Source organism: Salmo trutta, chromosome 23 (genome assembly GCF_901001165.1).
Source record: "Salmo trutta chromosome 23, fSalTru1.1, whole genome shotgun sequence".
Taxonomy (NCBI): Eukaryota; Metazoa; Chordata; class Actinopteri; order Salmoniformes; family Salmonidae; genus Salmo; species Salmo trutta.
Window position 1 is genome coordinate 26,671,344 of NC_042979.1, and position 16,099 is coordinate 26,687,442.

At 42.3% G+C, this 16,099-nt stretch overlaps 1 protein-coding gene across 2 annotated transcripts in view; it reads left to right on the forward strand.

Moving 5' to 3' along the window:
• The window catches only part of LOC115159677 (netrin receptor UNC5D-like), a 314,803-nt gene that overhangs the window by 241,198 nt on the left and 57,506 nt on the right, over positions 1-16,099 (forward strand). For both annotated transcript variants that reach the window (XM_029709631.1, XM_029709632.1), the window contains exons 3-4: positions 15,452-15,595; positions 15,956-16,059. In XM_029709631.1, the coding sequence (XP_029565491.1) occupies positions 15,452-15,595; positions 15,956-16,059 (248 nt within the window). The remainder of the gene's footprint in view (positions 1-15,451; positions 15,596-15,955; positions 16,060-16,099) is intronic.

Below are 16,099 nucleotides of genomic sequence, written 5' to 3' on the forward strand. Positions count from 1 at the left end.
CTGCTCCGCCCGCAAACTCAAGGCTCTCCAGAGGTTGGTGCGGTCTGCCCAACGCATTACCGGGGACAAACTACCTGCCCTACAGGACACCTACATGTCACAGGAAAGCCAAAAAGATGTCACAGGAAGGCCAAACAGATCATTAAGTACATCAACCACCTGAGCCACTGCCTGTTCATCCCGCTATCATCCAGAAGGCGAGGTCAGTACAGGTGCATCAAAGCTGGGACCTGAAAGACTGAAATACAGCTTCTATCTCAAGGCCATCAGACTGTTAAACAGCCATCACTAGCACATTAGAGGCTGCTGCCTATAGACACAGACTAGAAATCACTGGCCACTTTAAGAAATGGAACACTAGTCACTTTGATAATGTTTACATATCTTGCATTACGCATCTCATATGGAAACTGTATTCTATAATATTCTACTGTATCTTAGTCACTTTAATGTTTACACATCTTGCATTACTCATCTCATATGTATACACTGTATTCTATATTATTCTGCTGTATCTTAGTCCATGCCGCTCTCACATCGCTTGTCCATATATGTATATATTTTTAATAACATTCCTCACTTAGATTTGTGTGTATTGGGAATATGTTGTGAAATTGTGAGATATTACTTGTTAGATAGTACTACACTGTCGGAGCTAAACTCACCAAAAAAATAAGCGTCCCTTTTTCAGCACCCTGTCTTTCAAAGATAATTTGAAAAAATCCAAATAACATCACAGATCTTCATTGTAAAGGGTTTAAACACTGTTTCCCATGCTTGCTCAATGAACCATAAACAATTAATGAACAATAAACATCAATTAAACATGCACCTGTGGAATTGAGCGTTACACCGTCGAAGGAATGAGCGTTACACCAAGTCCTGTACTCTGGAGTGGGATCGATTTCGAGGTGGAGGGTCCGTCATGGTCTGAGGAGGTGTGTCACAGCATCATCAGACTGAGCTTGCTGTCATTGCAGGCAATCTCAGCGCTGTGCGTTACAGGGAAGACATCCTCCTCCCTCATGTGGTACCCTTCCTGCAGGCTCCTCCTGACATGACCCTCCAGCATGACAATGCCACCAGCCATACTGCTCGTTCAGTGTGTGATATCCTGCAAGACAGGAATGTCAGTGTTCTGCCATGGCCAGCGAAGAGCCCGGATCTCAAACCCATTGAGCACATCTGGGACCTGTTGGATCGGATGGTGAGGGCTAGGGCTATTCCCCACAGAAATGTCCGGGAACTTGCAGGTGCCTTGGTGGAAGAGTGGGGTAACATCTCACAGCAAGAACTGGCAAATCTGGTGCAGTCCACGAGGAGGAGATGCACTGCAGTACTTAATTCAGCTGGTGGCCACACCAGATACTGACTGTTACTTTTGATTTTGACCCCCCCTTTGTTCAGGGACACATTATTCCATTTCTGTTAGTCACATGTCTGTGGAACTTGTTCAGTTTATGTCTCAGTTGTTGAATCTTATGTTATTACAAATATTTACACATGTTAAGTTTGCTGAAAATAAACGTAGTTGACATTGAGAGGACATTTATTTTTTTGCTGAGTTTAGAAGCACAATTAAATCGCTACACCCGCAATAACATCTGCTAAACACGTATGTGACCAATAAAATTTGATTTGATTTGATGTCGCGGGTCACTACTTCACACGAGAGCCGTTGGAACGTGAACTTTTTTTATTTATCAAAATGCGTTTTTGGACAGAAATGCCTTCTCGAACATGTGAACTTTCATGTACCTTAATAACAAACTTGTATGCCATCTGTAAATATGAATAAAATTGTTAAATTACGAGCCTAGTTGGTTTAGCCACAGAAAGAGACAGCAACCTTCCCGCTAGCCATGATTGGCTGAGATAATGAGTGGGCTGGACATGCCAAGAGATGAGTTTGGATTGGTCTGCCATATAGCACGCTTCTGTCTATTTGAGCTGGTCAGTATGTATGGGTAATCCTGTCTAACGCTGCATTTCTTTTTATGTATCGTGTAGTAATACTGCATAAATGTTGCTCTCCACTTTTTGAAATCAGTGGAATTCGAGTATGATTGCTAAATAGATGGAGAAAACACCTGTCTCCAGATTACATCTTCAAACTAAGGGCAACCATGGCATCCGACAGGAGACCATGAATGATGTATACGGATAAGATAGTCAAGCTAGCTAAATTTTCAGATATTACACGTTTCTAATTTTGACAGAAAGTGATTTCATTTGAAGTTAAAGTGTACTGTTAGCGAGCTAACGTTAGCTGGCTGGCTCGCTAGCTATCGTTACGTGTATGATCCTATTATTTGTATCTCAGAGCCATTTGCTTGGCTAGCTATTGCCTAATGTTAGCTAGCTGACATTGAACCTGGTTGGTTAGCTTCCTGCAGATTCATGCAGGGTAGTAACGTCATGAGTTGGGATTATGGTTAATTGTTTACCTAGGTAGCTAGCTACATGTCTTAACAAAATACTTAACTATGCAAGTAACCATTTCGGGTGCATTCGTAAATTCAGTCTGGCCATCTACACCAATTTCAGAGCACTCTCGTCTGAGTGTGTCAGAGCGCAGAATAACTGATTAATTTACGAACGCTCAACACCCATTGAATATGGCCAGTGTCATTAAACGTTGGCAAAAAAGCACAATTAAATTGTTGCCAGCAGCACAGTTAGTCACCAATGATCTGGATAACATGAAAACAGCCAAACCAGCTCTGCTAGGGCAAGTAAAATGGTCAGAGTGGGGTGTTCTCTCATTTGTGTTTGGAAGTAGCTATTAAGCTAGCCAATGTTAGCCAGTTAGCTTGGGTGCTTGACTGCCGTTGTGAGGTCAGAACATTCGGATCAACCCTACTCATCGGCCAGAGTGTCCAGTGTGCGCTCTAAGCACTCCGAGAACAAAACGCTCTGAATTTACAAACTGACAATCTGACAGCACAGCTGCATTCACCAACGCTCTGGATAACATAACAGCCTAACCAGCTCTGCTAGGGCGAGTAATGTTCAGTGAGCTGTTCTCTCATTTGTGTCTGTAAGTAGCTAGCAAGTTAGCTTAGGTGCTTGACTGCTGTTGTTAGTACAGAACACTTGGATCAACCCTAAAAGAGATGGGTGGGGCTAAAGCTTAAAAGGGTGTGAACGATGGTGAATGGGTGTAGACAAAGAAGGGCTCTCCAGTAGTAGTACCAAAACATTCAAGGCCATTTTCTCAAAAGTGAGTTTACAAGTATATCAACTTTCAAAGCAGAATTATTTTCCCATTGTTCCTCAACTGTAGTGTATGATATACCATTTTCTAGTTCTGAGTCTCTACTTTAATCCAATATAAAAAAAACACAATTTAAAATGTTGCTACATAAGACCGATTTGAGCCAGTTGGTCACAAATGGTACAGTGAAGTGGTTACGTGTGTAGTAGTAATATCAAAAACAGAAAGTGTCCAGATACAAATATTTTATCATTATTAGATAACGTTTACCCGACACACTTGTCTAAATTGATGGGTCATGTGAAGGAAATGCAATAACCACCCCCCGGCCACATCTAGCTAAGTGGATGGGCCACTATTTTCTAGACATGTACACATGTTCATGAAATACAATAGAAGGCCGTAATCACCCCCGGACACACCTGGCTAATTTGATGGGTCATGAAATAATCCCGCCCAAAGTGGAGTCTTTTGGTTAGACATGTAGCTAGCTAGGTAGCTAGCTAGCTAAACAATTAACTGGCATAATCCCAGCTCATACTACTAACGTAAACTCACCCCGTTCCGTACAAATGTGCGCAACCGCGACATTGAAACGAGGCTGCAAAGAAAACTGATGGGACTGTAGCGACTGTGTTGACACCAAAATCTGGGGTGTGAACTACGTTTCCATTCAAGCGTTGATCGACATGGTAACGGCTCTATAGTATTGGAGAAAAGTAGAAAAAACTGACCCTCCGTTACATCGTGATGTGTCATGCCGTAACGTACAGCACGCGTAAAGCAACTATTTCTGTCTTACAATCTCTCTCCACCAGATGTAGCACTTCTCTCATCGTTTAAAAACAAGAAATGGACAGTGACGGGGTGTAAGGGGGGATACCTAGTTATTTTTTGCGTCGTCACTGCAAGCGATCATGACTCTCAAAAGACAATGTTTACTTCTGACGATCACTTTAGCACCGTACATAAAAACCCGATTCAAATTCGACACAAACCTTCAAATAGGTATGTAATGACACATTATATAAACTCTTTATAGTGTTTTATTTACATTTTAGAGGTGATAAGGTGATAAGTTGGACAGATCAAGTGAAAAAAAGCAGTTTTCCCACATGACATCTCTCCTTCTCACTATCACGCATTAGTTTCGCTTCCCCACCCGCCATTTTTGAAAAGACCCGACGGAGCTCATTGCCTTCTTGAATCATGCAGAAACGGGCAGCGTGGTGCTCATGTCATTGTTTCTGTTGGAAATAGGAGAAATTGTGTTTTACAATGGCATTGACATTACAGTTGATCTGGAAGTATTACGTTTTTGGGGCGCTAAAATAAGTTAAATTGTACGGACCAAGGTGATGTACAAAAGTGAGTGAGTTTACGTTACACATACAAACATTTTCATAGCTTTAGCTACCTGCAGATTCATACTAAAGTTAACAAACTAGGTTCAATGTTAGCTAGCTAACATTAGGCTATAACTAGCAATGCAAACGGATTTCTGATTCTAATAATATTACTACACAGATCATACAAGTAATGTTAGTTAGTGAACCAGCAAGCTAATGTTTGCCAACTAACTTGCACTAAAAACGACTTTCTGTCAAAATTAGAAACTTATATCTGAAAATCTAGCTAGACTCTTACCTATGTACATGGATGAACACTTCACGGCAGACTGGCATCATTTAACTTTGGTTGTTTTGGTTGTAGCTACATCTTGTTAGGCCAGCGTTGTGTCAAGTCATGCCGGTTCACACTGACCGTGGCGTGTGCAGAAAATAGCCATCACTTTTTCCAACTGATCTGTCGATAGTGCCTGCTAACTTCAGGGCATCAATGTTGTTGAGAAAAGTAGCCAAACTTTTGTAGTTCTCGATGGCTAACGTTATATCTTTCCAAAACGGCGTGGTAGAAATGACTGTCAACACATACTGAACAGCTCACTTTATAGACAGAAGAATGCTACATGGCAGGCCAATCCAAACTCATCTCCCAGGATGTCCAGCCAATCCATTTTCTCAGCCAATCATGGGTAGCAGGAATGTACCTTGCTTTTTCTGTCGCTAAACCAACTGGACTCGTAATTTAACAATTGTATTCGTAATTATGGATGAAATACAGGTCTGTTATTAAGGCACATGAAAGTTCACATGTTCCAGAAGGCATTTCTGCCAAAAAACGTATTTTGATAAAAAATAAATGTTTATATTCAAATGCTGCACCTGTGAAGTAGTGACATGCAGCATACACCTAGTTTCCTGAAAAGGGTCACAAATCTGCAACCAAAAATGGAACCCTATTCCCTTTATAGCCCTATGGACCCCTGTTAAAAAATCATGCAATATATAGGGAATAGGTTGCAATTTGTAATGCAACCTAAAACTTAAGTAGAGAAATTTGACTAAAACAGAGCGGCTAACCACATAGTCTTCTGGCCTAGTCAGCGTTCACATGCAGTTCTAAAACATCTTACAGTCGTGGCAAAAAGATTTGAGAATGACACAAATATTAATTTTCACAAAGTCTGCTGCCTCTGTGTCTTTAGATATTTTTGTCAGATGTTACTATGGAATACTGAAGTATAATTACAAGCATTTCATAAATGTCAAAGGCTTTTATTGACAATTACATGAAGTTGATGCAAAGAGTCAACATTTGCAGTGTTGACCCTTCTTTTTCAAGATCTCTGCAATCCGCCCTGGCATGCTGTCAATTAACTTCTGGGCTACATCCTGACTGATGGCAGCCCATTCTTGCCTAATCAATGCTTGGAGTTTGTCAGAATTTGTGTGTTTTTGTCTGTCCACCCGCCTCTTGAGGATTGACCACAAGTTCTCAATGGGATTAAGGTCTGGGGGGGGTTTCCTGGCCATGGACCCAAAATATCGATGTTTTGTTCTCCGAGTCACATAGTTATCACTTTTACCTTATGGAAAGGTGCTCAATCATGGTGGAAAAGGCATTGTTCGTCACCAAACTGTTCCTGGATGGTTGGGAGAAGTTGCTCTCGGAGGATGTGTTGGTACCATTCTTTATTCATGGCTGTGTTCTTAGGCAAAATTGTGAGTGAGCCCACTCCCTTGGCTGAGAAGCAACCCCACACATGAATGGTCTCAGGATGCTTTACTGTTGGCATGACACAGGACTGATGGTAGTGCTCACCTTGTCTTCTCCGGACAAGCTTTTTTCCGGATGCCCCAAACAATCGGAAAGGGGATTCATCAGAGAAAATTACTTTACCCCAGTCCTCAGCAGTCCAATCCCTGTACCTTTTGCAGCATATCAGTCTGTCCCTGATGTTTTTCCTGGAGAGAAGTGGCTTCTTTGCTGCCCTTCTTGACACCAGGCCATCCTCCAAAAGTCTTCGCCTCACTTTGCGTGCAGATGCACTCACACCTGCCTGCTGCCATTCCTGAGCAAGCTCTGTACTGGTGGTGCCCCGATCCCGCAGCTGAATCAATTTTAGGAGACGGTCCTGGCACTTGCTGGACTTTCTTGGGCGCCCTGAAGCCTTCTTCACAACAATTGAACCGCTCTCCTTGAAGTTCTTGATGATCCGATAAATGGTTGATTTAGGTGCAATCTTACTGGCAGCAATATCCTTGCCTGTGAAGCCCTTTTTGTGCAAAGCAATGATAACGGCACGGGTTTCCTTGCAGGTAACCATGGTTGACAGAAGAAGAACAATGATTCCAAGCACCACCCTCCTTTTGAAGCTTCCAGTCTGTTATTCAAACTCAATCAGCATGACAGAGTGATCTCCAGCCTTGTCCTCTTCAACACTCACACCTATGTTAACGAGAGAATCACTGACATGATGTCAGCTGGTCCTTTTGTGGCAGGGCTGAAGTGCAGTGGAAATGTTTTTGGGGGATTCAGTTCATTTGCATGGCAAAGAGGGACTTTAATTGCAATTCATCTGATCACTCTTATTAACATTCTGGAGTATATTCAAATTGCCATCATACAAACTGAGGCAGCAGACTTAGTGAAAATTAATATTTGTGTCATTCTCAAAACCTTTGGCCATGACTGTACATTGCGGTCTTCATCGTGATTAGAGATTAAGCACTTCCCCCAATGGAGAGGGAGTCATTTTGATTTGAAAGATTTCTGAATCAAATCCCCCCTTTAATGGTCTTATTGTATTTAAACTTTAATCAAAATCAATAAACTAAGTCGCTTGTCAGAAAGCACTTAAACCAGTGATTACATGATCACTGGCATCCATATGAAGCTTTTAGACAGACAGGCACCGGTCTGGTATGGACCCAAGAGGGGGCTCAAACTGGAATCTCTGATCTTGTACGAGTGTGACAAGACTAACGGATGCCAAGAGCACTTGAAAAGGTCCCGTGTGGCTCAGTTGGTAGAGCATGGTATTTGCAAAGCCAGGGTTCTGGGTTTGATTCCCACGGGGGACCAGTATGGAGAAAAAATGTATGAAATGTATGCATTCACTGCTGTAAGTCGCTCTGGATAAGAGCGTCTGCTAAATGACTAAAATGTAAAAGTCTCTATAAGAAATGATCTACCATTTGCATGTTGATCAATTACTTGAAAACAGTAATTTTTCTGGTGATCTTCCCCTAGGTTATCCTCTTACATCTAGGCGTTCCGCTAGCGGAACCCCCTTCCGCCAGCGGAACCCCTAGCCAACAGCCAATGGGATCGCATGGCGCGAAATACAAAAACCTCAAAAATCCAATAATTTCAATTTTTCAAACATACGACTATTTTACACCATTTGAAGGATAAACCTCTCCTGAATCCAACCACGTTGTCCGATTTCAAAAAGGCTTTACAGCGAAAGCAAACATTAGATTATGTTAGGAGAGTACATAGACCAAAATAACCACACAGCCATTTTCCAAGCAATCATATATATCAATAAAACCCAAAACACAGCTAAATGAAGCACTAACCTTTGATGATCTTCATCAGATGACACCCCTAGGACATTCTGTTATACAATACATGTATGTTTTGTTCAATCAAGTTCATATTTATATCCAAAAACAGCTTTGTACATTGGCGCGTGATGTTCAGAAAATGTATTCCCACCAAAAACCTCCGTGGAATTTACAAAAATACTCATCATAAACGTTGACAAAATACATAACAATTATTTTAAGAATTATAGATACAGAACTCCTTTATGCAATCGCTGTGTCAGATTTTAAAATTGCTTTTCGGAGAAAGCACATTTTTCAATATTCTAAGTATATAGCTTGCCATCACGTGCGTTCAGGTCACTATCCAAAGGGTAACGCGCGAGTGCATTTTGAGACACAAAAAGTCCAAATGTTCCATTACCGTACTTAGAAGCATGTCAAACGCTGTTTAAAATCTATTTTTATGGTATTTTTAACGTAAAATTGCGATAATATTCCAACCGGACAATAGTGTATTCATTCAAGGAGGAAAAGAAAAAACAGCGTGCTCGCGGGAACGTGCATATCCAATCTCTTTGTCCTCAGGCAAACCACTCAGTAACTGAGCTCCTATACTCTGCCTAGAGATAGGAGAAGGCTCAATCCACTTTCTGAAGGCTTTAGACAGCCAATGAAAGCCTTAGAAAGTGCAACGTAACAGCACAGATACTGTAGTTTCGATAGAGAATCAAAAGAAGAACTATAAAATCTCAGACTTTCCACTTCCTGCTTTGAATTTTCTCAGATTTTTGCCTGCCATATGAGTTCTGTTATACTCACAGACACCATTCAAACAGTTTTAGAAACTTCAGAGTGTTTTCTATCCAAATCGGGTACGTTTTTTCATCTGGCTGTGAAAATACTGCCCCCTATCCATATCAGGTTATTCTGCTTAATTTATGATAGCGGTGCTGATAGCGGTGCACAACTCAGGCCCTTAAGTTCCACAGTCCTGTTGGTTTTTGTCTCTCCCTGGTACTTTTGAATGGCTGTATTGTGGACACACATAGTTTAACAGGTAGAAATCAGTGTCAGAAAAATGTATCTGCAGGATTGCAGCCCTCGCTGGACCAGAGCTGTGGACCCCTCTCTTATGACTTCCATATTTCTGTTTATTTGTCTCAGTTAATATCTCTCCAAACACATCTCTATCAAAAAACAGGTATGACCTTCAACTGACTGTGCATGGTTGTCAGTCTGGTTTCAGACAGACACCCTTCAAATCACATCACATTATTGGTTTCCATTTTGTCCTGATCCACATTGTGGTCCTGTCTGTCTGCTGTGCAATGCATGCTGGGAACGGCCCGCAGAGAGGACTCTTTGAGCCGAGAACACACGTGTGCAGACACACACTCACACACATACACATACACACACACACCGAGGAGAGAACACACCACCACCAGAATGTCTGCATAATTGACTGTTCATACCCCATGATGGGCCGGTTTGGAACCGTCTGTGAAATTGGGCTTATATAGCAGGCAGGGAGAATAGAGATATCATAGACGGAGCTGCTTTCCCCTTTGGAGAGCTGCCCTGAAATAGCTTTGAAGACTGTGCTTTCTAAGATAACCAGCAGAGCTTCCTTATTACGCATTAATGGTCCAATACAGTCTCACATAGTTTTGTGTAGGCCTACAGACTGTTGCTGTTGGACAGTAAGCCTTTTATGTTCCTGTAAGTTGAATTCAGTACAAAAAATAAATCAATTAATTACCAACCATATCCCTACTGTTCATGATTATGGATTGAATCACAGCTTGAGAAATGCATTGAGAAATTGAGGTTTGAAGTGAATTATACACACACAGATATAAAAACAAGGTGGTGTGTGTACCTCAAGCTAAGATTGAGTCTTTTCAATACCAGGATCCAGCTGACAAATTGCAACACACCTTTTTGTGGAAAAAGGAGGATAACGTAGTTCTAAAAGAATGAGGGTTATGTTGGAATTTTGTGTATGTAATTTTTACCCCCTCTCTATTTATACCTGTGTTCTCTGTTTGTCTGTTGCCAGTTCGTCTTGTTTGTTCATGTCAACCAGCGGTTTGTGTCTCAGCTCCTGCTTTTTCCAGTCTCTCTTTTCTCACCCTCCTGGTTTTGATCCTTGCCTGTCCTGACTCCGAGCCCGCCTGCCTGACCACTTTGCCTGACCCTGAGCCAGCCTGCGACCTGTACCTTTTCCCCCCTCTGGATTACTGACCTCTGCCTTACCCTGACCCTGCCTGCCGCCCGCTATCGTTGCCCCACCTCTGTTTTTTTTACCCCTGCCTACCTATTGCCTGCCCCTGTTGGAATATTAAACGATTGTTTATTTGACGTGGTCTGTATCTGGGTCTTACCTTCATACTTGATAGTATTTATAATGCCCTTTTTACATCAGCTGATCTCACAAAGTGTTATACAGAAACCCAGCCTAAAACCCCAAACAGCAAGCAATGCAGATGTAGAAGCACGGTGGCTAGGAAAAACTCCCTAGAAAGGCAGGAACCTAGGAAGAAACCTAGAGAGGAACCCGGCTTGAGGGGTGGCCAGTCCTCTTCTGGCTGTGCCGGGTGGAGATTATAACAGTACATGGCCAAGAGGTTCAAACGTTCATAGATGACCATCAGGGTTAAATGATAATAATCAGAGTGGTTGAAGAGGGTGCAACTGGTCAGCACCTCAGGAGTAAATGTCAGTTTGCTTTTCATAGCTGAGCATTCAGGGTTCGAGACAGCAGGTGCAGTAGAGAGAAAGAGTCGAAAACAGCAGGTCCAGGACAAGGTAGAATGTCTGGTGAAGTGGTCAGGGTTCCATAGCCGCAGGCAGAACAGCTGAAACTGGAGTAGCAACACGACCAGGTGGACTGGGGACAGCAAGGACTTATCAGGCCAGGTAGTCCTGATGCAATGGTCCTAGGGCTTAGGTCCTCTGGGAGGGGAGGGAGAGAGAGAGAATTAGAGGGAGTACTGTGCCTTGCAAATGTATTCATCCCCCTTGGTGTTTTTCCTATTTTGTTGCATTAAAACCTGTCATTTAAATATATTTGTATTTGTATTTCATGTAATGGACATACACAAAATAGTCCAAATTGGTGAAGTGAAATGAAAAAAATTACTTGTTTCAACAAAAAAAAACTGAAAAGTGGTGCGTTCATGTGTATTCACCTCCTTTGCTATGAAGCCTCTAAATAAGATCTGGTGCAACCATTTACCTTCAGAAGTCACATAATTAGTTAAATAAAGTCCACCTGTGTGCAATCTAAGTGTCACATGATCTGTCACATGATCTCAGAACATATACACCTGTTCTGAAAGGCTCCAGAGTCTGCAACACCACTAAGCAAGGAGCACCACCAAGCAAGCGGCACAATGAAGACCAAGGAGCTCTCCAAATAGGTAACGGATAAAGTTGTGGAGAAGTACAGTTCAGGGTTGGGTTAAAAAAAAATATCAGAAACTTTGAACATCCCACAGAGCACCATTAAATCCATTATTAAAAATTGAAAGAATATGGTACCACAACAAACCTGCCAAGAGAAGGCCACCCACCAAAACTCACGGACCAGGCATGGAGGGCATTAATCAGAGAGGCAACAAAGAGACCAAAGATAACCCTGAAGGAGCTGCAATGCTCCACAGCAGAGATTGGAGTATCTGTCCATGGGACCATTTTAAGCCGTACACTCAACAGAGCTTGGTTTTACAGAAGAGTGTCCAGAAAAAAGACATTGAATAAAGAAAAAATAAGCAAACATGTTTGGTGTTCGCCAAAAGGCATGTGGGAGACTCCTCAAACATATAGAAGGAGGTACTCTGGTCAGATGAGACTAAAATTGAGCTTTTTGGTCATCAAGGAAAACGCTATGTCTGGCGCAGACCCAACGTCTCTCAATACCCCGAGAAACCCATCCCCACAGTGAAACATGGTGGTGACAGCATCATGCTGTGGGGATGTTTTTCATCGGCCGGGACTGGGAAACTGGTCAGAATTGATGGAATGATGGATGGCCCTAAATACAGGGAAATTCTTGAGGGAAACCTGTTTCAGTCTTCCAGAGATTTGAGACTGGGACGGAGGTTCACCTTCCAGCAGGACACTAATCCTAAGCATACTGCTAAAGCAACACTCGAGTGCTTTAACCTCTCTAGGGGAGGTGGGATGAAATCATCCCACACTATTCAACAGCCAGTGACAAATCAGAGTGCCAAATTTAAAACCACAAAATGTCATAATTCAAAGTTCTCAAATATAGGACTATTTTACACCATTTTATAGATACACTTCTCCTGAATCGAACCACGTTGTCCGATTTCCCAAAGGCTTTACAGTGAAAGCAAAACATTAGATGATGTTAGGAGAGTACATAATCACACAGCCATTTTCCAAGCAAGCATATATGTCACATAAACCCAAACCACAGCTAAATGCAGCACTAACCTTTGATGATCTTCATCAGATGACACTCCTAGGACATTATGTTATACAATACATGCATGTTTTGTTCAATCAAGTTCATATTTATATCAAAAACCAGCTTTTTACATTAGCATGTGATGTTCAGAACTAGCATACCCACCGAAAACCTCTGGTGAATTTACTAAATTACTCACGATAAAAGTTGACAGAATACATAACAATTATTTTAAGAATTATAGATACAGCTCTTTTATGCAATCGTTATGTCCGATTTTAAAATAGCTTTTCGGCAAAAGCACATTTTGTAATATTCTGAGTACATAGCTCGGCCATCACGTCTAGCTAATTTGACACCCACCAAGTTTGGGACAACCTAAACTCAGAATTACTATTAGAAAAATTGGATTACCTTTGCTTTTCTTCGTCAGAATGCACTCCCAGGACTTCTCCAACAACAAATGTTGTTTTGGTTCCAAATTATCCATAGTTATATCCAAATACCGCCGTTTTGTTCATGCGTTCAGGTAACTATTCAAACTGTGACGCGCGAGCGCATTCCGTGACAAAACATTTCAAAATATTCCATTACGGTACTTAGAAGCATGTCAAACGCTGTTTAAAATCAATTTTTATGCTACTTTTCTGGTAAAATAGCGATAATATTCCAACTGGGCAACGTTGTATTCATTCAAAGGCTAAAATAAAAAAATGGAGAAGTCTCGTGAACACGCATCTCAGTCTCACTGTCCCCAGGCTGACCACTCACAAACAGAGCTGCTGTACTTTGCCCAGAGACAGCAGACACCCCATTCCACTTTCTGGCGGCTTTAGAGAGCCAATGGAAGCCTTAGAAAGTGTCACAGATGCTGTATTTTCGATAGAGATGCAACAGAAGGACAACAAATTGTCAGACAGGGCACTTCCTGTATGGAATCTTCTCAGGTTTTGGCCTGCCATATGAGTTATGTTATACTCACAGACACCATTCAAACAGTTCTAGAAACTTTTGAGTGTTTTCTATCCAAATCTACTAATTATATGCATATTTTAGTTTCTGGGCAGGAGTAGTAACCAGATTAAATCGGGTACGTTTTTTATCCGGCCGTGAAAATACTGCATCCTATACCACAACAGGTTAAATGTCTTGGAATGGTCTAGTCAAAGCCCAGACCTCAGTCCAATTGAGAATCTATGGTATGACTTAAAGATTGCTGTACACCAGCGGAACCCATCCAACTTGAAGGAGCTGGAGCAGTTTTGCCTTGAAGAATGGGCAAAAATCCCAGTGGCTAGATGTGCCAAGCTTATAGAGACATACCCCAAGAGACTTGCAGCTATAATTGCTGCAAAAGGTGGCTCTACAAAGTACTGACTTTTGGGGGGGGGGAATAGTTATGCACGCTCAAGTTTTCAGTTGTTTTGTCTTATTTCTTGTTTGTTTCACAATAGAAAATATTTTGCATCTTCAAAGTTGTAGGCATGTTGTGTAAATCAAATGATACAACCCCCCCAAAAAGTCATTTTTAATTCCAGGTTGTAAGGCAACAAAATAGGAAAAATGCCAAGGGGGGTGAATACTTTCGTAAGCCACTGTATACTTAAATTCACACAGGACACCGGATAAGACAGGAGAATACACCAGATATAACAGACTGACCGTAGCCCCCCGACACTAACTATTGCAGTATAGATACTGGAGGCTGAGACTGAGACTGTGGCCCCGTCCGATGATACTCCCGGACAGGGCCAACCAGGCGGTATATAATCCCACCCACTTTGCCAAAGCACAGCCCCCACACCACTAGAGGGATATCTGCAAACCACCAATTTACTACCCTGAGACAAGGCTGAGTATAGCCCACGAAGATCTCCTCTTCGGCACGAACCCGAGAGGGCGCCAACACAGACAGGAAGATCACGTCAGTGACTCAATCCAGTGACGCACTCCTCCTAGGGACGGCATGGAAGAGCACCAGTAAGCCAGTGACATTGGAGACAACATGGGCCAGCATCCCTGTGGAACACTTTTAACACCTTGTACAGTCCATGCCCCGACGAATTGAGGCTGTTCTCAGGGCAAAAGGGGGGGTGGGTGGAACTCAATATTAGGTAGGTGTTCCTAATGTTTGGTATACAAAGTGTACCATTTAGTCTCACTTTGGGTTGATCATTTGTATAAATGGATTAAGGCATTAGCAGAACTGAGTGAGTTTAAGAGGATCAATAACGATCCCTATCTCAATGGCATCATCCTGCATCATTTGTCCTCCAGTTGCCTCACTGAAGTAGATTATCTAACTGATAGTCAAAATTATGATAATAAGGTTCTTTATATAGATTTGTCAGGCTTCAGATGTTGATCTGATGACAGTGGAAATGAAACAGTAATCTGAGTAATCTGACAGACACTCCTCTCTCTCTGTTGACCTCTTCATCAATTTGGGACTGATAATCTCTTATCGCCTGGATATTTAATCTCCCGTCTTTTCCATCTTGCCAAATCTCATGATTACGTCGTGTGACACTCTGTTTTGATCATTTTAGCTATACATTTCTTATAATCTGAGTGATAATTTGGATTATAATATGGATGATGTAATCTGTAATGATCATCTGTGATGGGCTCCTGAGTGGGGCAACGGTCTAAGGCACTGCATCTCAGTGCTTGAGGCGTCACTTCAGACACCCTGTTTCAAATCCAGGCTGTATCACAACCAGCCGTGATTGAGAGTCCCATAGGGCGGCACACACCGTCGTCTGGGTTTGGCCGGTGTAGGCCGTCATTATAAATAAGAATTTGTTCTTAACTGACTTGCCTAGTTAAATAAAGGTTAAATAAATAAATAAAATAAAATGGTAATCTGGGATTATAATCTGTGTATCCCTGCAGGGTTGAAGATCCGTGAGGTGATGATCAACGTGTCTCGTCAGCAGGTGGAGGATTTCCACGGCCCCGAGGACTACTGGTGTCTGTGTGTGGCCTGGAGCCACCTGGGCACCTCCAAGAGCCGCAAGGCCACCGTACGCATCGCCTGTGAGTAGCAGAACCACACCAGCAGAGAGAGCGGGAGAGAGAGAAAGAGGGGGGGGGGGGATGAGTCAGGGAAGATGAGTAGATGAGATAGAGAGAGAGTAGGGGAGTGAGTGATTGAAGGAGAAATAGAGAGGGGGGGTAGTGAGTCAGGGAAGATGAGTAGATGAGATAGAGAGAGAGTAGGGGAGTGACTGATTGAAGGAGAAAGAGAGAGGAAGTAAGTGGATGGAAATATATATTTATTTGGAGTCAAAGAAACATAAAATGAATTCTATTGCCTAAAAGAGAGTGCTGTTTGATTTAATCCCAGAAACTCTGATTAATTGAATCCTGTCTCCGTTTGTCCCTCCCCTCTCCCAGACCTGAGGAAGAACTTTGAGCAGGACCCCCAGGGGAGGGAGGTGCCCATTAAAGGCATGATTGTGCTGCACTGCCGTCCACCAGAGGGAGTGCCTGTCGCTGAGGTAAGGCCTGCATGTTTCAACTCACAGTATACACCGATTT